At 41.6% G+C, this 26,784-nt stretch overlaps 1 protein-coding gene across 1 annotated transcript in view; it reads left to right on the top strand.

Annotated features, from left to right (window-relative positions):
• Positions 1-26,529, top strand: part of SHISA9 (shisa family member 9) — a 140,529-nt gene extending 114,000 nt beyond the window's left edge. The window contains exons 3-4 of the mRNA XM_039360714.1: positions 4,662-4,817; positions 24,943-26,529. Coding sequence (XP_039216648.1) covers positions 4,662-4,817; positions 24,943-25,301 — 515 coding nt within the window. The 3' untranslated portion in view covers positions 25,302-26,529. The remainder of the gene's footprint in view (positions 1-4,661; positions 4,818-24,942) is intronic.
• The last annotated feature ends 255 nt before the right edge of the window (positions 26,530-26,784 follow it).

Below are 26,784 nucleotides of genomic sequence, written 5' to 3'. Positions count from 1 at the left end.
GTGGGAGATTTAATCAGCAGGAGTGCTCTTTAGCGGGCTGTCTTCATCTTTTTTACATAACATGGGAAGGGTAAGAGAGCTGATTTGGTGGAGCTGGTTTAATTCTATGAAAGATTTAGTCTTCTTTGGATTCAGTCTAGTTCCCTTAGACCAGGGGTCTTCAAACTTGACCCTTTTATGACTTGTGGACTTCAGCTCCCAGAATTCCTCAGCCAGCCACGCGTGCCTGGCTGAGGAATTCTGGGAGTTGAAGTCCACAAGTCATAAAAGGGCCAAGTTTGAAGACCCCTGCCTTAGACCCTTTTTGGACATGCCAACAGTACATGAATCAACGCTGCTTGATTAAACGTATCCGGGGAAGACTACCAAACAGTGAATTTCAAAAGACCATAGATTAATGGTCCACCATAAGTTTTCATTTCTGCTCCTCCAGTCCTTTATGTTAGGCTGGTCTACAAAGAATAGGCAGTCTTCGACTTCCAACCACAGCTGAAGCCAAAATTCCCATTGTTAAGCAAGACAGTTGTTGAATGAGTTGCACTCCATTTTACCACCTTTTGGGCATGGTTATTAAGCAAATCACTGCCACTAAGTGAATCATGCAGTTGTTAAGCAAATCTAGTTTCCCCAATGAACCTGGCTTGTCTGAATCCAGCTGGGAAGGCTGCAAACGGTGATCACAGGAGACCAGGACAGTGTCATCTGTCATAAATGCACGCTAGTTGCCAAGCACCTGAATTTTGATTCCTTGGACAGGAGGATGCTACCATAGGCATAAGTGTGAAAAATAGTCGCAAGTCACTTCTTTTCAGTGTCACTAAACGAATGGTTGTAAGTTGAGAGCTAACCGTAAATGCAAAATTGCATTTATTAAATCTACTTTTGATTACTACATCATGTTGTCCTTCTGCCTATGGACTCCATTTTTTTTCTTGCCCTTTCTCTCTCTCTCTCTCTGATGTATTATAGCTTGTTTTAAATCTCTGGATATAGAAAGGAAGAAAAAGATGATCTCAGATATCTTGTGTAGCTGCTTCTCTCTCTTTTTTTCTTCCTGGTATACAACGACCTGAGCAGCATTTGAACATGACAAATAATTAGAGGCTGTATGGGCGAGTGCCTTTTTCACATTGTGAATTCTAACGCGATCCCAGAGGACAGGCTGTTGATGATGATGGACAAGAGGATTCCTTTCCTAATAGAGAATAGGAACAGCAAAACAAGACTGTGTTAGACCTTCTCTTCGGTTGACAATACTTGTAAATATTTGCTATTCTTAAAGGCTGGGCCTTCTGCAACTCAAAATGTAGATGCCGATACTTAAAGGACTCACGCGTCTTATCCAGAATGAGCAAAAGAGCACAAGAAGAACCTAAAGAGATCCCATCTAATTCTTCTAGGTCTCACAGTGGCCAACCAAAGGGATCAATGAACCTCACAAGCATGGGCAAAAGAGCTGACATCATTTCCCACGATGACTCTCTAGCCACTGATATCTATGCTATACAGCAGGGGTCTTCAAATTTGGCCCTTTTATGACTTGTGGACTTCAACTCCCAGAATTCCTCAGCCAGGCACGCTGGCTGAGGAATTCTGGGAGTTGAAGTCCACAAGTCATAAAAAAGCCAAGTTTGAAGACCCTTGCTATACAGTCTGTGATGTAGATTGCCTACAGCCTTGAGGATCACAGTGGATGGAATGGCGCTGCAAAGTGGGCAGGACCACGTCATACACCTAGATGGATCAAAACTCTTTTGAGTGATCAGAATTTGGGGAGGAGGCCTTTAAAAATAAACCTTTGGACGACGTAATGGTATAACTGTCACGTCTCCTCTCTGTTTGCTCCATTGGCTGATTTCATAGACATGTCCACGTCATTTCTTGGCAGGGAGATGAAAATGGTTTTCTATTGTCATCCACTGGGAGGCTTTTATTGATTAATTGTCATTAGCAAGATGGGAAAGCAGAATGAGATGCTCTGATTGATGGGGAGCCAGACCTCAGAGACCGTTGTCAACACATGGGCAGGACTGCAGTATGTCCAGACATTATAATGCAATCTGGGGATGGGCAAGGATGGCAGAAGAATGATAAAATTGGTACGGCAGCATCACCTTGCAAGCTCAGGCTTTTCTGTACAGGTCGCCCTTGAGTTGCAACCATTCCTTTAGTAGCTGTTCAAAGTTACAACAGTGAAAAAAATGATTTATGACCATTTTTCACACTTATGACCTTTGCAGCATCCCAGTGGTCATGTGATTAAAATTCAGATGCTCAGCAACGGGCTCATATTTATGATGGTTGCCATGTCCTGGGATCATGTGATCATCCTTTATGACCTTCTGACAAACAAGGTCAGGGGGGAAGCCACTTAACAACCATGTTACTAACTTAACAACTGCAGTGATGTTGGGCTCAGCTGTGGTCATAAGTCAAGGACTATGTGTACTTCTGTTGCTTCCTTCTGACAAAGGCAGCAAACTCCTGCAGACGGCACCATCTTTTCGTATCAAGGGTTGACACTGTGGCCTCTAATGTGCTGTAGTATTTAAAACCCCTTCCGATTAATTTCAAAGATCCGTCAAGGTTTGACATTTGAATGAAACTTTTCTGCCATTTTTCAAACGATCCTCACCCCATTTTTAATTACATCCTCCAGAATGTGTATCTAGCCATTCAAGAATATATATATATATATTCCCCCTTGCAAGCCAGTTCTACTTTGTAATATCCTTCTGATGCGGACCCCACAAAAATTAGGTGACGATCTCTTCTCTTCCTCCATCTCTCTTTAAAGATTACGGGGTGAAATTGCAGAGCTGACTTCAAGGATACAAGAGAAGGAGGGGAAAAAAATATATTTAACTTTCTTTCTCCACCCTCTCCTAACTCCCCGACTTGTTTTCTTCCGTTTCTTGTCTCCTTTCATTTTCTACTCTCTTTGCAACTGCTTATTTAGTAATAGATTCTGTTTCCTGATTCTTTTCTCTGTCTCGCCTTACTCGGCACAGGCACACCCGGCTCTCTGCTTCTCTTGTTGACAATTCCTCCTTTGGGGGGCATAAGCACTTGAGGCTCCATTGAGAGAGAGAGAAAAACACAGCCAAACTCAGGCACGCCCCGAGCAATCATTTCATTTTTATTTATTTTTGGGGCTGTTTTCCTCGTGGGCTTCTGGGAAGAGGGTTTGAACGCAAGAAAGGGAGAATGGTAGAGTAGTTAGAGGTATGGCCAAGCTTTGTTCACAGTCATCTTGTAACCCAGGGACATCTTCTGGCTTGTAATCAGAGGTAATAATAATAATGATAAAGTTGGAAGGGGCCTTGGAGGTCATCTAGTCCAACCCACTGCTCAGGCAGGAAACCCTATACCATTTCGGACAAATGGCTGTCTAGTCTCTTCTTAAAAACTTCCAGTGTTGGAGCATTCACCGCTTCTGGAGGCAGGTTGTTCCATTGGTTAATTGTTCTAACTGTCAGGAAGTTTCTCCTTAGTTCCAGGTTGCTTCTCTCCTTGGTTAGTTTCCATCCATTGCTTCTTGTCCTGCCTTCAGGCGCTTTGGAGAATAGCTTGACTCCTTCTTCTTTGGGGCAGCCCCTGAGATACTGGAACACTGCTATCCTGTCCCCCCTCGTCCTTCTCTTCGTTAAACTAGACCTACCCAATTCCAGCAGCTGTTCCTTGTATGCTTTAGCCTCCAGTCCCCTAATCATCTTTGATGGTAATATGACCCATTACTTACTACCGTGCAAATTTTGCTAGGAACCTAGAGCTAAATTCATTACGCCCTTGTTAATCCAATGGAATCAGTCTAGCTTAGAAGAAGAAGAAAAAACATCTATTTTTTTCCATTGTTGTTGTCTGATGAAGAGAAGCATGTGATAAAACGAATTGCATTGTTGGCAATGACTGCAAAGAAAGTACGAAGGCATCTTCTGGCAAATAGTGCTGTTAATGTTAAAGCAGATGCATTGAACTGATATGATTGCTGTACGCAACTTGCTAATAGCTGTGGTTGCAAACAAATGTTTAAATACGATACAAAGAAGAGAACAAGCCCCGTTCCTTTCTAGCATTGATGATATTACCTAGTTAGGTAATGAAATGTCTGTAAGCAGATAACCAAGTTTAGAGAGCGCCAATAATTCCATAGTCCTCCATCTCCTCTTCTCCAGACACCCCACGTTCCCTCCTAGCACTGATGATGTTACCTAGTTAGATATTGAAACGTCTGCAAGTAAACAACCAAGTTCAGAGAGCACCAAGGACCTCACAGTCCAATCCTGAGCTATAAGCATTATCTTCTAGTGATACTATGCAATATAATAAAGAAAGGAAAAATGGCATAGTGATTGGAGGAGTGCTCAAGTTCCTTTCACACAGGGCTTGAAACACAGGGACACCTTCTGGCTTATAATAATAATAATGAACAGGTTGGAGTCAGTTAAAGGACTGGGTTGTTTGGTGTTTATATCTCACCCATTAAACAGTTAGACATGGAAAAATACGAATGACTATTTGGTATGGCCAAGCTAATAAGCTGGCCTGCAGTGTTAATCATAATTGGTTTTTTTTGGGGGGGGGGGTACGTGCTTGGATTCTGGTTGAACTCCTATTTGTTTTCAGAAAGGTGACTTCTTCTATTTATTTTTTTTCCACAGACGCAACCCAGATGAATAATGTTATGCCGACATCACCTCTACTTCCACAACTGGCTCACCCACATTCTTTCCCAAGCATGGGGCAGATTACAAATCCATATGAACAGCAGCCTCCAGGAAAGGAGCTGAATAAGTATGCATCCCTGAAAGCAGTAGGTAAGCACTGTAAAATGCCATTTTCTCTTGACTTTGTGTGTCCCATCAGCAGTTTCAAAATATCTCATTGGTTTTTAATATTCCAGAAGAAATCTCTAGATAGATCAATTTTGCAGGTTCAACGTTCATGGGAGTGATGGATTACAGGGCATCCTCTTTTACTGACCAACAATCGGGAAGAGCAACTTGGCCATTAAGCAAAGCAATCACTAATTGCTTCCAAAGGTACTTTTCAAAAAGCAACTGGATTTTCTTGGTTTCTCTTTGAATATGTTTGACTTCTGATCCAAGAGGTTTCTTCAGTTCACTTCAGAACTGAAGAGACTTCTTGGATAAGAAGTGAAATAATTTCACGAGGGAAAAAAAACACACAAGAAAGTCTAGTTGCCTGTTGAAAAGCACTTTTGGGACAACCAGGACCTGGATGATGGAGAATCTCCATAGACACAACTGTGCTTACAATCTGGTTTTAGCTTTCCTTTGCTTTACAGACCTGAGAAGATCATAAATACAGTACAGGGATCGGTTGTAAAGTGATGATGTTACTTGGTTTAGATAATGAAACATCTGTAAGAAAACAGCCAAGCTCAGAGAGCAATGAGGACCCTTCATTTCAACCCTGAGCTGCAAATATTCTCTTTTAAAGTCACTTTTTCCATGACTGTTGGAACTTCAAACTAGCAAAATGATTAAATGAGTGGTTGCTTTGTGCAGTTGACCAGAAACTTCAGGACCTTTGACAGCGCTAATGGGGGTAAATTGATCTTGGTGTTTGTTCTCGCTAGCAGAGATGCTGCTTCAGCAAAAGTCTGGAAAAGAGAGATATTAAGACTATTTGCCCAATGTGCTTGACTCAAACATAAGGTTGCATGTGTTTTGTAAACTCCAAAACCCAATTAATTCTTCCAGTCTCTCTCCAGTGAAGTAGTTCTTGCTGTCTGGTGCCATACGAAGGTGACAAAGTGGCAGAAATGGACATGGGTGCTTAAGGCAATCCTCGGTAGTGTTTGCAACTCTAACTGAAGTAGGATTTTTAAACGATTTCCCCCCATTTTTGGAAAGAAAAGAAGTGGGCAGTGAAGCCCTATATTCCCCAGAATACCAGCAGCGGTGAGTACTAAAAATACAGTTATTGGCCAAACCTTCCCAGTTATCCTGGAATATCTCTTGCGAGTATAGGAAGATGTTTTGACTAGGAGAGCCAGGAGCTGGCTGTGTAATGCAAACGGGCCCTAAGAAAACTGGAAAAATCTAATATTCTAATCATTTTACCCCTTCTACAGGTGGACATAGCCCAGGATATCATTGTCCAGAATATATAAGCAGAGTCATTATTCCAGCAATGATTTTAAAACAAATAAAGCATTAAGAGTAACAATTTGGAGTAATGGTCAAGGTGCTGGCCTAGAAGCCAGGAGAACATGAGTTCTAGACCTTCCTTAGGCATGGAAGCCAGCTAGGTTTCTCTCAGCTCTGTCTAGAGTTGTTGTTGTGGGAAAAACAGGAAGCAGGGATGCTAGGTATGTTCAGATTCATGAGTGGGGTTTGTGTGTGTGGATGATAGATAATAGGTAATAGATAGATAAGATAGATAGATAGATAGATAGATAGATAGATAGATAGATAGATAGATAGTAGATAGATAGTAGATAGATAGATAGATGTATATGTAGAGATAGATAGATAGATAGATAGATAGATAGATAGATAGATAGATGATAGATAGATAGATAGATAGATAGAAGATGGAGATATATATATCGATAGATAGATAAAGAGAGAGAGAGAGAGAGAGAGTACCATCCTAAGTGTGTGTAGATGGTAGATGATAGATAGATAGATAGATAGATAGATAGATAGATAGATAGATAGATAGATAGTAGATAGATAGATGTATATGTAGAGATAGATAGATAGATAGATAGATAGATAGATAGATAGATAGATAGATAGATAGATGGATAGATAGATAGATAGAAGATGGAGATATATATCGATAGATAGAGAGAGAGAGAGAGAGAGAGAGAGAGAGAGAGAGAGAGAGAGAGATAGTGATAGAGAGTACCATCCTAAGTATGTGTAGATGATAGATGGTAGATGATAGATAGATAGATAGATGAAGAGAGAGAGAGAAGTCTCTTAAATGTTTGTGTGTGTAGATAATAATGAAGATAGAAAGAAAGAAAGAGAGAGAGAGAAGAGAGAGATGCTGATATATAAGCTGATAGATAAGCTGACAGGGCTTGCTATTCATATAACTCCTGCCTTTTGATGTTTTGGTTCTTAAAGAGTTATGTTAACTTCTATAATCCAAGACGCCAGCAAATCTGTGCAGCAGGACAAGCTATGGGAAAACAATCCTGAAAGCAAGTCCAAAACTGAAGACCGGATTATGTATTCAGGCTATGAAAATGCTGAGCTGAGTAGAATACTCGGCTCAAACCATTAGGGTGCCCTGAATTCCGTTTTAGGCCCACCTCCAGTTTGATCCCGATAGGTGCGCATATTTCCAACTTGGAAGACAAGTTGACTTCTACTTTCCATTCTTTTCTCTTCCCTTGCTTTTTCACCCATTGTAGGGTGAAAAAGCAAGGGAAGAGAAAAGAATGGAAAGTAGAAGTCAACTTGTCTTCCAGTCACATCTGGAGGATCAAGTGTCTCTACCTGATGTTTACAATTTGCTTGTCCAGCAAAATTTGGAAAGTGGGGGGGGGAGGGAATCCTTAACCTTTAAGCAAATTAACCACCTCCATTCCTCAGGACTGGCACCGCCAGGCATCTAGGAGTATGCAAAGAGAAAGTATTGTGCTCAGAGAACCTCAGAGGAGTTATCAAAGGGGGAGAGAGTGTTGTTAATTAATGAGGAGGCTAAAAGCGGAGAGAGCACCTGTTTCAGCTCCCAGAGGGCGGTCAGAGCTGAAAAGGCTATTATGTGTCTCAGATTTAAATACCACGAGATTTTATATGGATACATTTCAAAGAACAAAAGCAGACCTCTTTCCCTCCCCAGGCCTGTAATTTCACCTTGTAATTAGCTGTAGCTCTAAGAATTCGTGCAAAATAACCCAAGGTCTTCCAGAAAGGCTAAGCCACTTTTTTTTTTCCCCCAAGGGAGACATGAAGGTTCACTCTGCCTAACAGAACCTCGGCTTCACAACTTTTCATTTGCTTAAAACAAAGCAAGGGTGAGGTGAAGGGAGGACGCTGTGAAGACAGAGACATGGTCTTGAAGACTGGAGCATGCATAAAGGCCTTGTCTACAGTGAAGCCTAGGACGTGTCTTATTGCGGGGGTCCTTGGTGCTCTCTGAGCTTGGTTGTTTTGTTGCAGATGTTTCATTACGCAATGTTTCATTAGGCAATGATGATTAGATAAATCATCAATGTTAGAAGGGAGAGGGTTTGCTCTCTGTTTATATACAAGCGACTTGCCCTGTCAGTGTTGGTTGGAATGTTCTTGGTGGATCCTGGATTAGAAGATTGTTTGATTGGTGATTCCTTGATTGAGGCTTTGTTGAGCTGTTGCTTGTGACTTGGTTGCATATAAACAGACAGCAAACCTCATTCCCTTCTAGCACTGATGATGTTACCTAGTTGGGTCATGAAACATCTGCAAGAAAGCCAAGCTCAGAGAGCACCAAGGACCCCATAGTTGTTCTCCTCCTCCTCCTCCTCTCTGGAAACCCCACTCCCTTCTAGCACTGATGATGTTATCTAGTTGGGTCATGAAACATCTGCAAGAAAGCCAAGCTCAGAGAGCACCAAGGACCCCATAGACCTCCTCCTCCTCCTTGCAAACCCCATTCCCTTCTAGCACTGATGATGTTACCTAGCTGGATAATAAAATGTCTGCAAGCTCAGAAAGCACCAATGACCTGACAGTCCTCCTCCTCCTCCTCCCTCCTCCTCCTCCTCCTCCCTCCTCCTCCCCCCCCCACAAACCTCACTCTCCTCTACCACTGATGATGTTACCTGGTTGAGCAATGAAACATCTGCAACAAAACAACAAGGTTCAGAGAGCACTAAGATCCTCACAGTTCATCCCTGAGCTACAAAGATTCTCTTCTATAAGAACTTTATTTCCCACGGTTGAATCCGTTCAACTGAGAAGTGAAGAACTAGTGTCGAAGGGGTACCGTCTGGGGATTTCATTGTCTATTACTAAGAGAAGTTATTGTTCGTAGGAGTTGCTGACCTTTAGTTTAGTGGACCCATCATCCAAAGAAGCAGTACACTATAATCCCACCCGCCAAACAGATTGCTCACAACTTCCTGTCCTCCCCATTTCAGGATGTGCTCCACAAATGCCTTCCAAAGATCATGCTACTTCCTGTCGGTTGTGTGGATATGAGTGAAGTCGGATAAGTGTGTGTTTGCAAATGCTCTCGCGAACAATACAAATACTTGTGGCGGTTATGAAGATGCTGCCTTCCCAAAATTATGCTACCGTATTTTCTGGCGTATAAGATGACTTTCTAAAGCATGCAAATCGGCTCTGAAGTCGGGGGTCGTCTTATACGCCGAGTCGTCTTAAACGCCGGAAATTACGGTAGTTTCCGGCATATAAGACGACTTTCTAAGCATGCAAATCGGCTCCAAAGTCGGGGGTCGTCTTATACGCCGAGTCATCTAATACGCCGGAAAATACGGTACTTCCTGTCAGTTGTGGATATGAGTGAAGTCAGATAAGTGTGTGTTTGCAAATGCTCTCGTGAACAATGCGAATACTTGTGGCTGTTATGAAGATGCCACCGAGGATGATGGGCCCATTAATTAGGGGAAATCTATTTGCTATCCAAGAGCAGCCTATTTAAACGCAGGATATGTTTTTCTCTTAGCACAAGGAAATTGCATGTCTTGCAACCCCTTGACTTCTCCAGCACCGAAGGAAGACGAATAACTAATTGCACTACTCACTTCTCCCAGTGAGATTGTTAAAAGAAAATAATAAGTCAAAAGCCTGCTTTTCAGGCTTCTCTTCGTGCTAGGGTTTTGGTGGTCTCTTGGGGGTTTCTGTAGCACTTTATTATTCATGTGGAAAAACTGCTGAATGTGGAAAGATTCTTTTTTTTTTCCCTCTGATTAATCAAACTTGGGGCAGTTGGGGTTTTTTTTACTCTCGTATTTAAATGGTCACTGCTCATTCACATGCCCGGGATGTGAGCAGAACAAAGCTGAATTCATTCATCACATTTGGCTGGAGAAAGGAGTTCATTGTTGATCATTCTGAGGTCCAGGGCTGCATAACTATTTCCAACCTGGCTTGCTTTTGGTCACTCAGATAATTCTGAGGTGGGTGGCGGAGGGGGCTTCTTTCCCAAAGTCAGGATCAAACTTCTGACTGTGGGCAGAGTCAGCCTATAACGCTGCATTCTAACCACTGGGAGGGAGGGAGGGAGGGAAGGAAGGAAGGAAGGAAGGAAGGAAGGAAGGAAGGAAGGAAGGAAGGAAGGAAGGAAGGAAGGAAGGGCAATAGCACTTAGATGTATATGCCACTTCACAGTGCTTTACAGCCCTCTCTAAGCGGTTTACAGAGTCAGCCTGTTGCCCCCAACAATCTGAGCCCTCATTTTACTGACCTCAGAAGGATGGAAGGCTGAGTCAAGCTTAAGCCAGTCAGGATCGAACTTCTGACTGTGGGCAGAGTCAGCCTATAACGCTGCATTCTAACAACTGGGAGGGAGGGAGGGAGGGAGGGAAGGAAGGAAGGAAGGAAGGAAGGAAGGAAGGAAGGAAGGAAGGGCAATAGCACTTAGACTTATATACCACATCATAGTGCTTTACAGCTCTCTCTAAGTGGTTTACAGAGTCAGCCTGTTGCCCCCAGCCATCTGGCTCCTCATTTTACTGACCTCAGGAGAATAGAAGGCTTGAGCTGATGAGGATCGAACTCATGGCAGTCGGCAGAGTTAACCTGCAATACTACATTCTAACCACTATGCCATCACAGCTCAAGATGCTTATCCCTTGCAAATATATTCTCTCTAATTTGAGGGATTGCAAGAATGGGATGAAAATTTTCCCCATTGAAGAGGACAGGGAACATTGCTTCCAGAGATGCAATTTTGTGATGCCTCCATATCAATAAATCTGAGAAGCTATATGAGATTTACTTCTGGAAGATGGAATAAGTACGTGGTCCTTCCAATCAGCACTTGAAACTTCCTAACAGTGGGGAAAATTAACCAGTGGAACGGCTTGCCTTCGGAAGTTGTGGGTGCTCCATCACTGGAGGCTTTTAAGAAGAGACGGGACAGTCACTTGTCTGAAAGGGTATAAGGTCTCCTGCTTGAGAAAGGGGCTGGACTAAAAGACCTCCAAGGTCCCTTCCAATTTTGTTATTCTTTGCTACATTGTGGGTGGATATAAAGCAAATCTTAGGAATAGAAGAATGGAAGATGTTTTGCCCTCTAAGAAACTGCACAGCTTTCTTATAAAGTCAATAAAAGGGGAAACCCAAACATGGCTGCAGGGCAAAATCTGTTTTGATGCTGTTTGGAAAAGGGGGAATTGAGGCTGTGCATTCTAACACATCCCCCTTTGTTAACCTCTGTGATGCTAGACTTGTAAAAATGTGATCTCCGTCAGGCTCTGCAGACTAAGTAGCAGATCATCGGTTTCCTCTTTGCCTATGCTGCAATTTCTTGAATTTGCAGCTTCTAGAAGTACCTAGAGGAAATAAATTTAATCAAATCAGTGTGAGCCATGGCTCCTCATATTTCTATCTTGTATGACCAGATCAATCTGCAACAATGCTAGTGAACTTCGGTGTATTCTCACCATTTGAAGCAGGCAGGACACCCAAGCTGAGTTTGACCTGATCTTCCAGTTCAGGGAATTCAGACAACCTGACAAGCTTCTGAGCATGGAGAGATGTGTTTAAAAGACCAGGTTGAAAAAATGAGGGTCATAAATGAAAGTACTTTCTCCAGGGGAAGAAATTGAGAGCATTTTTTTCTGATTGTATCATCACTATTTTCCTCTGGTGTTCTGAGTGAATTGCTTGAGCAGAAGACCAAAGGGAGATCAAAATCTTTGGTAGATCAAGGTGGAAAGCGCTGGCAATTGGTAGCTCCCGGGGGGTGGGGCACATTTTCCTCAGCCTTATTTCAAAAGTCTACTGCAAGCTATCAGTTTAAATCATTCAGAAGAAGTTCCAACTCTTCTTCCTACAGTGTGGAGAAACAGAAATGTAGAAGGGGAAAAGAGGAAAATAGAAGGTAGGAAAAAGTATGTCAAAAAGAGGAAACATGGGACCCTCCCCCCAGCACCTTCATTTTCCAGACTCAGCTATCATTGGGCACTAAATATTTCCATACGTCTAACTCGATTGATTGTCAGGGGCAACAACTAGATCTACATATGTAGAGTTTAAACCTGCTACTTTATTCTCTATGCCTGTTCCACAGGAACCTCCCCAAACTGAAAGCTTTCATCTGGGGAAGACCAGATAAGGTTCAAAGACATTCAGGGCAGAGCAGACCTAGCTCTTTTGTGTTTGTGTAGTTTGAGCCTTCCTCTTAATGGGGACAGTTGCTCTCCAACATCAGTTGTGTGTCATCAAGTTGGTGTCAACACTTAGCGAATACACAGAATGGTTTTCTCCATGATGATCAGTCCCTAACTTGGTCTTCAGGTCTTCCAACCCATCATTGCTCTAATTTGAATCCATCCACCTTGCTTTTGGTCATCCTCTTCTCTGTCCTTCCACCTTTCCCACCACCGTGGCCTTCATAAGGGAGATGAGCTTTTCCATTGTTCAATTCATTATGTTCCATCAACGTATTATAGATTCCTACCATCATGTAGATACGGTTTCTCTAGGGCAGGGGTAGGCAACCTTGGCTCTTTTATGACTCGTGGACTTCAACTCCCAGAATTCCTGAACCAGCTGTGCTGGCTCAGGAATTCTGGGAGTTGAAGTCCACGAGTCATAAAAGAGCCAAGGTTGCCTACCCCTGCTTTAGGAGGAGATGTCCCTAATCTTTAGGTCTTCCATTGGTGCAACCATCATAGCTGTAACAGTCCATCCACCATCTGTTGATTATTATCTTTTTCTCTTCGCTTCCATCCTTCCCAGCATTAGATCTCCTCTCTTGCATAAAGTGTCCAAATCACAACTCCTAACTAGGGAATTACAATACTCATGCTTTGCAAAAAAAAAAAAAAATCAGTCTTAATGACAACAGATTAGAGCGATTTTCAAAATTACCGTACAAAATTGGTTTGGCCAGATGTGATGCAAAGGTGATATTAGTAAGCATCTTCATTTCGAGTTTTTGCCCTCACTAAAGCAGACTTCACAGCAAATTACAGCATCTAATGTGGTTCCTTCTAGCTGAGAGTGTTATGAAGGAAGTCCATTGGGTAGTTTGTGGTTTGCTGTATTGTGTGAAGCCAGACAATGGCTTAATTCAGTAGCCAGCTTGACATTTTTTTTAATGAATGCAGCCACAGGCTCCACTTAAGAAGAGATACATTGGGGACGAACCAAAATTAAATCGGAAGAAAGAGGCGAAGCTGTTTTTATGATCTCGTCAGGATGTAATAAGAGCCATTTGTCTACAATGCACAATTTTAAAGTCCAGGAAGGTGTGTAGATCTGTGCTCTTTTGTTCTTCACATGATAGGAAACCATTCAAAAACCCAAAGATGCTTTTAATAGTTCCCCAGATTTTGACATGTGGAGAGATGTAGACGTCAGATATGCGTGCTTTATAACGGGCATGGAATAATTAAGCAAATAATCATTGCAACCTTCCTTTCTCTCTTATAAATAGCAAGAGCTGAGCGTCTGCTATTTCATTTGAATAAAGTTCTCCACTGTTTTAGTACAGCCAAATGTTCATCAGGAGGGGGGGAAAGTTGCACAGGTACCGGAGATTTAAAGGATTCCATTTCAAATATTATATTTGCTATGCTGATGATCAAAGTAAAATGATGCAAAAAAAAAAGAAAGAAACCTTGAGAACCAGTTTGGTCTGGTGATGAAAGTAATCAGACTAGAATCAGGAGATTGTGAGTTCTAGTTCCATCATAGATGTGAAAGTAGCTTGGGGATTTTGGGTCAATCTCCAGAGGTTATGGTCAGTTCTAGTCCTGCCTTAAGCATGAAAGCCAATTGGGTGACTTTGGGCCAATCACCAGGAGACGGTGAGTTCTAGTCCCGCCTTAGGCATGAAAGCCAGCTGGGTGACTTTGGGCCAATCACCAGGAGATGGTGAGTTCTAGTCCTGCCTTAGGCATGAAAGCCAGCTGGGTGACTTTGGGCCAATCACCAGGAGATGGTGAGTTCTAGTCCCGCCTTAGGCATGAAAGCCAGCTGGGTGACTTTGGGCCAATCACCAGGAGATGCTGAGTTCTAGTCCTGCCTTAGGTAAGAAAGCTAGCTGGGTGACTTTGGGCCAATCACCAGGAGACGGTGAGTTCTAGTCCCGCTTTAGGCATGAAAGCCAGCTGGGTGACTTTGGGCCAATCACCAGGAGACGGTGAGTTCTAGTCCCGCTTTAGGCATGAAAGCCAGCTGGGTGACTTTGGGCCAATCACCAGGAGAGGGTGAGTTCTAGTCCTGCCTTAGGTATGAAAGCTAGCTGGGTGACTTGGGGCCAATCACCAGGAGATGCTGAGTTCTAGTCCCGCCTTAGGCATGAAAGCCAACTGGGTGACTTGGGGCCAGTCCCTTTCTCTCAGCCCAATCCATCTCATGGGGTTATTGTTGTGGGGAAAAGAGTATTAAGTATGTTTGTCTCCTTGAGCTATTTATAAAAATAATAAAAGGCCAGATAAAGATAAATCAATCAGTTATAGACAGTTCTGCCTGATACATATAGGCATCACCAATTCTCTCAAAATTTAGCACAAGTGTACACACATGCAGGCACACCGTATATGCCATCTTTCCAAGCTCCCTTAAAGATATGTGGACTTCAACGCCCAGAATTCTCCAGCTAGCATGCTGGTTAGGGGATTCTGAGAGCTGAAGTCTACACAAATTTTTCAAGTTGCCAAATATGAAAAACACAGTCAGAATGCTCTGTTCTTATCTAGATTTCCTCTCTTCGGTGTCCAGATTCAGCCTACTGATTCAACCACAGTAGTGCCACGACGAAAAAAAAACACGCAGCAACGAATTGTGTCTGTGTGACAGCTAATAATGAAGAGTTGAGTATAAACCCAGAGGAAGTTTTAAACAGGATAGAGAATAATCAGAGGTGCATCAACTGGATAAAGCAAGCTCAAATTATTTAGATGAGCAAAGAAATAATACAAACAAATCTGAAAAGGGCTCCGGGAGGATGGAAATCTGGTTAAATCAAGTGTCAAGATAAACCAAAGATTAGCTGACAGTTTTAAACCAGAAGAAAGGTTAAAGGTAATCTGCTTCTCAGTTATATAGCTTACAAATCTGACAGCTCCTTTATTTATATGATGGAAATATTTTAGTCGGATTGACACTGTTCTCAAGAGAATTGTCTCTGCCCTTGATATTTTATTATTTTATTTTTCAGCTCAACACACAAAGAGTGAATTATCTTGTTGATGTCTTTGCTTGTTGAGATATTTTTTAAAATGATTTTAAATCATTAAATCCTTGTTGAATTGTTCTGCAGTGAGTAGCCGCCTGGCAAGTTGGCTGCAGTGAATTGGCTATTGCAAGAGGGGACTGGGGTGAGTTGTCCCTTTCCGTTTCAAATGAAGCACTTGGATTTTTCAATTATTATTTTTTTTCCTTGGGTCCAATAATACGTATGTTGAGGTTCCGGCTAATGAAACGTTCCAAAGAACTTCCAGGCATTGATTTTCCTAAAAGACTTTTATTGTTACAAAATGTCAGCACATGAATAACGAAAGGATGCTAGGATCTAAGTTCTCTTCCTCTGAGCAGTTAAATTATCAGCATGTTCCCTCCCTAAATTAGCCGTCATATCTCATACTATCCAATTAGTGTAAAGGTCAAATGTTTTCTTCCTCTTTCTTTCCCGGGCTTTACCCCCAACGCCCCTTCTGCTCTTTATTAACCCCATATTTACCAGACAACTCTGCATATTGTCAAAAGCAAGAATATACAATATTTGCAGCGTTGATAACGTACATAAAATCCATTCCCAGTTATATTTTCTGTTTTGACCAATGCAGCTCCCAGTTCAAAACTTGCCTACATGAGTAAGTGCATCAGGAAAAGTTGCACAACAAAACCTGTCTATTAGGGCGAATTGTCCTCAGAACTATGTAGCTAATGGGGACAAAATATCACATCACAGATGTGTTATAGAGGCAGGTCATACAGAAGAAAATGTGGCCTTTTGCGCTTAAAAAAAAATGCCTGAAACAAGTCTAGATATCTATTTGGATTCAGATGTAAAGATACAGAGCAGAAATGAGGGAACCATGTCCAGTAGGAGGGGAAATGATTTTGAAATAATGTTGAAAAGTCTTAGTCAGAAGGATCGCCTCAATTTCTGGAGCATCCTTCCATCTTTCTGGTTGCATCTATGCATCTTTCTTCTTAAATCCTCAACAGATTTCTCCCTGTTCCTCTACCTTTTTCTTTTACAAAAAAAGGAAAAGAGCAAAGTAAACCTGCTTTGATTGTCAACATCTGAGATGAATATTAATAAGGATAGGCAAATCCTTGAAAACTGAAGTACGTGTAGAATTTCAAAGTACGTAGTGGGCAAAATTGTACTTTTGAAGGACACAGCCAACTGTGATGCACTTGTTTACCAGGAAAGAACTGATTCTACCTGTTGGAATATTGCAATCAGTTTTGATCCCCATGAGAGAAAAAAAGATGTTGAGACTCTACGAAGAGTGCAGAGAAGAGCAACAAAGATGATTAGAGGGCTGGAGGCTATAAAGTATAGGAAGAACAGTTGCAGGAATTGAATATATCTAGTCTAACAAAGAGAAGGTCTAGGGGTGATACAATAGCAGCCTTCCAACATTTGAAGAGGTCACAGAGAAGAGGAGGTCAACCTATTTCTCCAAAGCATCTGAAGGCAGGACCAGAAATAACAGATGGATAAAATCAGAGGGGCCATTCTGGGCCTCAAATTGTTAGGAACTGCTAGGAACAAAGCTTCAAGTGCTTGGCTTCCAATTCACTTGTCTTTTAATTAAAAGAATTTTAAAAGTGAATAGGTCAAGAAGATTGAGAATTTCAGAGGCCACATTAAAGGCAGTCAGGCATTGTTTTCCCTAACTCTGGTTTAAAATATGGAGTCCCCTATACAAAGGGAGTGGAGAAAGGAAGAGCTGGATTTGACAGCAATAAATGGATGCTCTCTGTTCAGACTAAAGTGTGCCTAACTGATTTTCCAGCAGGCGTCCTTTGGGAAGAATTGGGGATAGGGGTGAGAAATTCAACAGTTTCACACTGGACATTTACACTTCAGAGCATCCTTGTCTGAAATGTGGTGTGAAAATAGCTCTGGGAACCATTAGATCAAAGGAAACCATTCCGGGTAGACTTAAAGAACTCGTTTCAAGGACGAGGACAATCAGACCAAAACACTCAAGGGATCCATCATTTCACGCAAGATGTTTCAAGGATATCAAGAATTAGAAGAGGTGGCAAAGGAGCCAATCTGTCTCAGGGATGTGGGATAGGGCTGTATGTTTGCCCAGCAATTGTTGTCACCGTCTTCTTGGGGTACCAGATGAATGAAGCCAGGGAGAAAAACCTTCAACCAATAGATCATCGTAAGATGGAGAAGAAGGAAGGTTAAAAAAGAATCTGCTAAAGATGGGCAGCTCCTTCTATCTTTACTCCTTTTCTTCTCTGTTTTGATGGAAATTCATCAGTTGATAGAGCTTTTGAGACTAATTTATTTATTTGATAAATTTATGTAGCCCCCCCCATCTCCTAGATGAAACACTGGAGAGCATACAGATAGTCCTCGACTTACAATAGTTCATTTAGTGACCATTTGAAGTTACAACGGCACTGGAAAAGTGACTTATGACCGTTTTTCACACTTACGACCATTGCAGCAGCCCCATGGTCACGTGATCAAAATTCATAAAGTTAAAACTGCATAAAGTTACAACAAACGACAAAGAAACAGCAGCCAAAAGGTTTTAAAACCATTTAAAACAATAAAACCATTTTAAAAAATGAGTTTTGCTGACAATACAACCATCTGTTGGGGTGCTGTCTGAACTTGCTGGTTTTCTTGCAGATATTTCCTTACCAAACTATATAACATCATCAGGGCTAAGGGTAATAAAATATCTGCAAGAGAACCACCAAGCTCAAAGAGCACTAAGGGCCCCACAGTTCAACCCTGAGCTACAAAAATTTGCTTCTAACAGTGACACAATCATTTTACAGGCTCCATACCATATTGCCCAAATTAGATGACAGATCCCGATCTTCAAGTCTTTCCAGAAGGCAACAATATTTGGGTCATTAGTATTTGTCTTTCATGACACCACTGCTGCATATAATAATTCAAATGCAGAGCTGTTTTGGAAAACGTGTTCCCAGACCAGCCATATTGCTTATCCATAATTCCTCGCATATTGATTGCTTCATCTCTACAAACTGGCTTGACCAATCTATCAAGGAGATGAATTCCAAACTGGGATTTGAATTCAGAGAGGGGGGCAGGCAAAGAAAGCCATAGAGCTCACATTTTATTTATGTGGAGATGTTTCTTACAATGTTTATATACCACCATCTCCTTAGGGACTCTTAGCTGTTTACAACCATCCATAAAACCATGAAGACTGTATTGCTGGAACTGGACATGAATGTTTGATAGTTGGGAAGGTTTTATGATGGCTTGTAAACATTGTAAGGAGCGTGGGTAATAAATAACCTAGTTAGCAAATTAACATCTTTTCTAATAATAATAACCTCTTGAATACCATCAGCATTGTATGTCATTTTCAAGACTGTATGCCTGTTGGGCTGGAACTGAATTCAGCATTCATTTCATCCATTGGTATTTTGAGTTTTGGTCTGGAGGAACCATCAAGAATTTGGAAACCGTTTCTAAATTTTATGCCTCAGATAGCAGGGGGAAAAGAAACTCTGAATTTGGGATATGCTGCTTAAATAAATTTGTTGTTGTAGAAATGGCTAATATATATTAAGTACACAAAAATAAAAAGTTGAGGTTGTAATGTTATTACTTTTATTCCCCTGAGCTGAAAAGAATTGAAATTCTTTTTTTCCCTTCACCCTACACTTCTCTCTCCCCAAATCCGTTCCTTTCCTTCCAACTATCTTTATATTTACTTGTATTTTGTACTTTGATAAGTTTCGTGATAATAATAATAATTTTTAAAAATTGGAAGCGATTTGGACAAGAGGCAGGTCTACCATTTCATTCTGAATTAAGCCTATTGTAGGAGATGACCGGGCTGAGCCTGCGGGAGGGGTCAAACATGTCATTAATCTCGAGTACCTTTGCACCCACAAAAGATTTAAATCCAGCCCACCTTGCATTCCATTGGCTCTTATCTACTGCCAATTTGCTTTGATCGTTAGTAGTTCAGATTCTTAACAATAAACCGTTATATTTGTCTGAACTTTCTGGATTTCCTGAATTTCCTGTACTTGACTCCTATGTTGGTGGTGATCTTGGTCTCCATTATTTTTCTTGTGGAAAAACTCAAGGTATTTTTCACTAGCTAGGTTTTGAAATGACTATCCAGTTATGTGTATATATGGGGGGAAGGGTGGGGAGTCCAACAGGCCCAATAGTTTCAGTGCACCATTGTCTGCAGAAAAGAAACATGGAGTCACCCTCCAAGCACTTAGTGAGATGTTCTTGCTGATGTGACAAAACTGCACATTAAAAAGTTGTCTTTCTGTTACTAAGATCCATTAAGAAGACATTCTGGCTGTCAGGGAGACAACAGGCATTTCAGTCCCCGGGAGCTGCATATCCCACTTTTTTTCCACTTTGACTGAATCAGAAAGAACATTTTAGTCATGAAAAGAAATTGTTTAGCACGATATGGAGAACATTGTGCTGGCAGAAGACGAGTGTTTAGGAAGTCTTGAATGGAAACTCTTTGAATTGCTTTAAACTAGCGGGGTTTTCCCTTCCGATATTTTATCTAAGAAATATCTGTCTGAAATATCCAGAGATGAATTAGTTCTAACAGCCCATCCCATGATATCTCTCAGCGTTTCTGAGCAGTTTTCCAATAGTGGGGAAAAAGTCAGCCATCAAGGTTGATGGAAACGATTGTTACTCTCAGGTGCTCCTTGGAGATGGTACCTGTTTTTAATGGGAGGAAATGTAAAAAATAAAATCCTATGAAGATTGAAATGTTCTTCCAAATCTTCCCCAAAGAAAAACAGTCTCAGCATTAAACAGAATGAAGGAATGGAACTGAACTGGAATGATGAGAATGTTTAAATTTAGCTGAGAAAAAGAGGGGCATGAAATGTCATATCCAAATGGGTTTAATCCGGCCATCTTCAAACTTGGCCCTTTTATGACTTGTGGACTTCAGCTCTCAGAATTCCTCAGCCAAACATGCTGGCTGAGGAATTCTGGGAGTTGAAGTCCACAGGTCATAAAAGGGCCAAGTTTGAAGACCCTTGGTTTAATCCATACAATCTCCATCCTGGTCAAAGACCATGATAAGATTTACCCCATACAATCTTGGATAAGTAAGTTGATCAGCCAGCTACTAACAGTCCCCAAAAGGAAGCTACTGTTTCCCTATCTAAGTCCTGTATTTGTCATTCATTTTCCCTTCCCAATGATTAAAAAAATAATGGTTTGGCACAATAGGAACCTACCACTCATTTCTGCCTCTCTTTTTTTTTTTCAATTGTCTGTGGTTGCAAAATATGAAATCCCTAAAAGCTATAGAGAGAAGACTGCCCAGAGAGGTCTACTGTATGGGGGCCCTCTAGGACTTTTCACTTGATGACCGCTGTCAAGACAGACCCCTACCTTTAAATCAGGGGTGCCTAACCTTGGTAACTTTAAGACTTGGGGACTTCAGCTCCCACAATTCCCCTGCCAGGCATGCTAGGAATTGAAGTCCCCAGGCCTTAAAGTTGCCAAGGTTGGACACCGCTGCTGAGCATTAGTTGACAGAGGGAGAAGTTAATTCAGTTCCCAACAAGTTCACCTCTGTTTGGGGCCAAAACTAAACTCCTTAGGATTAATGGAACAATATGTTTTTTTTTTCCCCCTCTGGAAATAATATGTTAAGGTGACCAACCGTCCCCCTTTAGGGAGGACAGTCCTCCTTTTGTAAGTTCTGTCCTCCCTCAAAAAGTGTCCTCCTTCATGTCCTCCTTTTCGATATTTGAAGACTAATCTGCAGGGCTTTTTTTTTTCCTCATAAAACGCTCAGAATGGCGTTCCGGCACCTTTTTTTGATGGGTTTTTTTTTTTAACTTTTGTATGAGCTGTGCTTCTCCCCCTATTGGCTTTCGAAAGCCAATAGGAATTGCTGCTGAGCGTGCCAAAACACCCGGCTGGCAAACTTTGCACATGCAAGTTGTCTCTATTATTGTTGCAATGAATAAAATGTTTCTTTTATTTACAATTTTTTTTCTTCAATGTATTTGTAGTCCTCCTTTTTATTGTAAAAAAGTTGGTCACCTTAAATATGTGTAATATCCATATAAGCCAAATGAAGGCAGCCAATATTTCATTTGCAGTTTTAGGTCAACTGCTGATAGAGGCATACAGTAATCAGTTCATGATCCTGGAATACCGCGAGGATATCCATTGATGATAAGAAACGGTGTCTCCCAAAGTATGCAGTCAAATGAAGCAAACAAAGAGGAAATCACCAAGCTAACATTGTTAACAATAATGCATGAGGGCATCAAATGCCTTTCAAAGAATTTAAGAAACCCCCCCCCCCAGATTCATTATAATTAAGCTTTTCTTTAAGCCACCAATCTAGGCACTTTTTTTGGCTCTCGTGAGAAACCTGATGGTGAGGTAGGTTGCCTTCAACTCAGTCAGGATCTGGTGTCATCTTTATTAACTTTTCTAGAATACTTGTCTGTCAAGCCATTGGGGATTTCTCACCTAGTAGAAAATGTGTTACAAAATGATAAAATCGAGGTCTGAGTGCTGTCACTTAGCACTGCCTTTTCAGCAAAATTCAGGATATATTGCTGCCGTTTGAACGGATGCTGCGTCCTTTGTCAGGGGATATGCAGTCTAGCCAAGGTAGCTTCTCCTGTTGCCAGGTTTTCCATTTGCACGTGGCATGACTGTAAATAAGGACGACACCCCCCATGGCATCCTAGTTGCAAACATGGCACAACAGAATGAGATTAGCCCACACAACATGCCTGGTTAATCAGTTCCTGATCTCTCTAAGAGGAGGCATTGAAGAATGCTCTCTCTTCTGATCTCAGATCCTATTCTGAAATGGGAACGAGCCATTAGCTGCATTCCATGTTTTAATTAAAACATGCACCTGCATGTTATATAAAAGCACTAAGATGCCAATTAACCAGGAGACAGATGGAGGCAGGTAAAGCATGTAGAGTATAATTTGACAACATGGGCTTTTTCAGAAGCAATTTAAATTCATCTGGAAGAGGAGGAGGAGGAAGAAGCAAAAAGAAAAGAAGCATCCCTCTGAAGAAGACATGCATTATGGTACCCAAAAGAAACTCCCATGTAGGAGGCTGTTAAACAGCTACATGCCCTCGTTCCTTGCCAATAAAGGCTAAGATGCCAGAGCTGCAGATGAAGTTTACACTGAGCCCAGGGCCCATCTGTTGGATCTGGAACTCATTAACTCCTTCCAGGGTTCCATCTGAGGAGACTTTGAGCATCCAGAGAGCATTCTCAAGATTAAAACTATTATTTTAATATTATTAGAACAGAATAACAGAATTAGTGGGAAGGGACCTTGGAGATCTTCTAGTCCAATGCCCAGCCCAGGCAGGAAACCCTATACCATTTCGGACAAAGGATATCTTCTTTAAAATGTCCAGTGTTGGAGCATCCAAAACTTCTGAAGGCAAGCCATTCCACTGAATAATTGTTCTAATTGTCAAGAAATTTCTCGTTAGTTTCTTGGTTGGTTCTCTCCTTAGCTTCCATCCATTGCCCCTTAGATATTGGAACAATGCTATCATGTCAGCTGTCAGAGTGTGCACAGTCTTATTGTGTGAGGAGTAAACACAGGAGTAAACACAGTAAACAGTAGTATATATTAAATTGTGATTTATCTTACACTATCTACAATATCATACACCAGGAACAATATACATATATGTGCTAATACAGCAGGAGCCAACAAACCACAGTTACAGCAGGAAACGGAAGAGGAAGAACGCATCAGCAAAGCCTTCCATTTATACAAAAGCTCTTAAAGAGACACAGACCCTGCTGAGTCACTCCCATCATTACATCTTAAATCTTACATTACGTAAGCTGTTAGCTGTTAAATCAATACCTTGACATCACCCCTAGCCCTTCTTTTCATTAAACTAGACATACCCAATTCCAGCAACCGTTCTTTATATGTTTTAGCCTCCAGTCCCCAGTCTATATATCTAAAATTGAATACAATTTAATAAATTAGGATTTACAGTCTTTTTCTAGATAACTGGAAGCATTGAAACATTTTAGCATATTTTGTGCTTCACAAAATTCCAAGTTACATCTCATCCCATCTCCAGTTTAGTTCAATTATTAAAAAGTGAGTTCTCCATTGGTTGCAAGATCCTTCAGTAAACACTGCTGGGCAGGAAACTACCATATGAAAAATAGGTTTGGTTCCAAATTTGATCCTGGACACAGCATATATGTCCTAAGTCCATTTATCTATAGGAAGAACCTTTGATTACCCAGACATTTTCAGTTTTAAAACTATTTTATGAAGAAGGGGTGACAGGGTAGCAGTGTTCCAGTATTTGAGGGACTGCCACAAAGAAGAGGGGTCAACCTATTTTCAAAAGCACCAGAAGGCAAGACAAGAAACAATGGATGGAAACTAATCAGGGAGAGAAACAACTTAGAAGCAAAGATAAATTTCCTGACAGTGAGGACAATTAATCAGTGGAACGATTTGCCTTCAAAAGTTGTGGGTGCTCCATCAGTGTAGGCTTTTAAGAAGAGGCTGGACAGCTATTTGTCTGAAATGATATGGGGTCTCCTGGTTGAGCAGGGCGTTGGATTAGAAGACCACCAAGGTCCCTTCCAACTCTGTTATTCTGTTATTTATTCTGATTTACAGTCCCTTTCCAGATAACTAGAAGCATTGAAACACTCTAGCATCTTTTATGCTTCACAAAGATTCAAGTAACATCTCAACTCCACTTAAATTCAAGAATTAGAAAGTGGTTCCCCATTGACTGCAAGACTCTTCAGTAGACATTTTTGGGCAAGAAACTGCATATGACAAAAAGTCAGGTTTAGTTCCAAGCTTGATCCTGGATACAGGATGGAGGCCTTGGGTGCCGAATCCTCTAGTGACCTATTTTGTTCATCTGTGACTTGTTTGCTGCAGATGTTGCCTGCAGTGAAGTGCAAGGCAACTGGGTCTTTGCTTTTATTTTTAATTTCCCACCATATGGTGAAGGAGCCTTTCTCCTCCACCTTCCTGAGAAATATTAAGAATGTCTAGAACTATCTTGGTGCTGGACTTCTTCAAAAGGGAAGCTCCAGAGATAGGGATCCACCCAGCAGAAGTGTGCTGTGGTTGAATTAGTCTTTCATTTGCACAGATAAATGAGAGAGCAAAGCCATTGAAAACAATTTCTCTCTCTCTCTCTCTCTCTCTCTCTCTCTCTCTCTCTCTCTCTCTCTCTCTCTCTCTCTCTCTCTCTCATTTGTTTTCTCTTGTGTGTGTGTGTGCGTGCACACGCACACACATGTGTGTGTAAGATAAGCCTCCAATAACTATATGAATTCTTGACTAGCTGCCAGGAGTTTACAATGCTCTCTGCTGCTAAGATTCCGCTGGTCCCTACAAGGAAAGAGGCTTGTAATTTCTTACAAATCCTATTTATGATCCGGCTGTTATCTCCATCTGGAAGGAGATCTTAATTTTAGCCCACCCCACTGTCTATTTATACCTTGCAGTCTGGCAATGGTATGTTTTATTTTAAAACCTCGTTTTCCTACCTCAGGGCTAACCCTCCCTTTCTTTTCTCCTTCTTTCAAAACTAGCAGACAAAGGTAGCGACGATTTCTACTCCAAACGGCGTCATCTGGCCGAGCTGGCTGCGAAAGGGAGCTTACCTCTGCACCCGGTTCACGTGGAAGAGGACCGGCCCTACATTTTGGAAGGGGGCACCATGAAACAAAATGGACAGAAGTCCAAAGCCGCCAGGCCACATATGCACCCCTTGGCTTACAAGACCTGGGATCCTAGCGACCAGTCCCTTCGGAGGCAAGCCTACGCCACCAAAGGGAGGAATCTCATGGGCGATCCCACCGCCAGAGACCCACTGACCACACGGAGTCAGCACTATTTACCCACACAGCCATATTTCATCACTAACAGCAAGACAGAAGTGACTGTTTGAGAACAAATTCCCTCTGGGCTCCTTTTTTAAAAAATTAAAAATAAAACAAAGATCTGTCAGAGGACCACCATGGAACAACTACAACAACAACAACCCAGGTTTAACTTGAAGGGAGGCAAGTCCAACGTCCCTGGTTGAAGACAGGTGGGGGCATCTCTTCAAGGAAAGCACTTGTCAAAGACTGGGTCAGCGCTATATAGCAATATTCCGAAGTTTGCTGAAACTTTTCTATTTCACCTGGGAAACTGACCCCCTTCCAACTGAATTTCTCTTCCTTCTCCAAACTGAGATCCATGATGAGAAAGTAGCACAATTTAGAGACACCATCCATTGGCTTGAGAAATCTTTCCGCCTTCCAGGAGGGGAGGGGAAGACTTTGATACAGTCAGGATTATTCCTGTTATTACGAGGATTATTATTATTTTGTTTTGCTACAACTTTTCAGAATGTTCTCTAGTCACTCAATCTATGAACAACAGAAGGCTGAAACTGAGAGCAAAGACCGACAGGGCATAATCCTGATGAGTGTCCGGTTGTTTTTGGTACCACCGCTTAACAAAGCAAGCAAGCAAGCAAAAAAAAAAACGTGGAGATCACACATCTCGCGTTACGAAAGAGCAGAGACTCTTGTGCAAACTTTACAAGACTGTTACCATTCAAGGAATTACTAAGACTTTCTCATCAATTGAAAAGCTTTGTGTTTTTCAGTCTTATGTCATCCGTTTTTCCAGATTCGTACAGGCCAAGAGTGACATGGTCAGGAACCCCTTATCCTGCCCTAAACCCTTCATCCCACAGCTGTGCACTCAAGTTAGTTTCTCTCCAGCCTGCTTGGCATTTTTTTTTCTTAACCTAGTTAATTATTCCAAGTTTTCAATTACTTTGGGACTGACAATAACTAAGCGTGGGTGGTGCCTTTACTGTATTATTAATGTTTGATGACTGTCTTGTTTTTAAGTGAAATCTGTACCGATTTCAGATGCTTCCCTCACCTCTAAGGCTTCTATTCCCAAATGTCCTTCTTTCTTTTCCTTTTTTTAAAGCTGAGAACGTCACATTTTACAATGGATTTTGTGTTGTTTTGTTTGCAAAGCCTGGAATTGTCATTCCTTCATGGTCTTTTCTCCTGTTGAAAACTGACTTCCTCTGCCCTCTGATTTTCGGAGTATTTTGTTGTTGCTGTTTATGTTCCCTTAAAACTTGTTTAAGTCTGTTTTGAATATTTCTCTCTTCCTTCCTTCTTCCTTCCTTCCTTCCTTCCTTCCTTCCTTCCTTCCTTCCTTCCTTCCTTCCTTCCTCCCTTCCCTTCTCTCTCTCTCTCTCTCTCTCTCTCTCTCTCTCTCTCTCTCTCGCTCTCTCTCTCTCTCTCTCTGCTGATTGTTATTTGCAGGTCTCTGAGGGAAGAAAGGCACACGCGGGTTGGAGAATGTGGCCTGTGATCACTTCCCCTTAAAAGAAGGCTGTATGTAAAAAAAAAAATTGT

This window comes from Crotalus tigris, unplaced genomic scaffold, assembly GCF_016545835.1.
Source record: "Crotalus tigris isolate CLP2741 ecotype Arizona unplaced genomic scaffold, ASM1654583v1 scf7180000019173.45859301935:6455823, whole genome shotgun sequence".
Lineage (NCBI taxonomy): Eukaryota > Metazoa > Chordata > Lepidosauria > Squamata > Viperidae > Crotalus > Crotalus tigris.
Note: the sequence above shows the minus strand (reverse complement) of the source record. Positions and strands in the feature narration are given on the sequence as shown.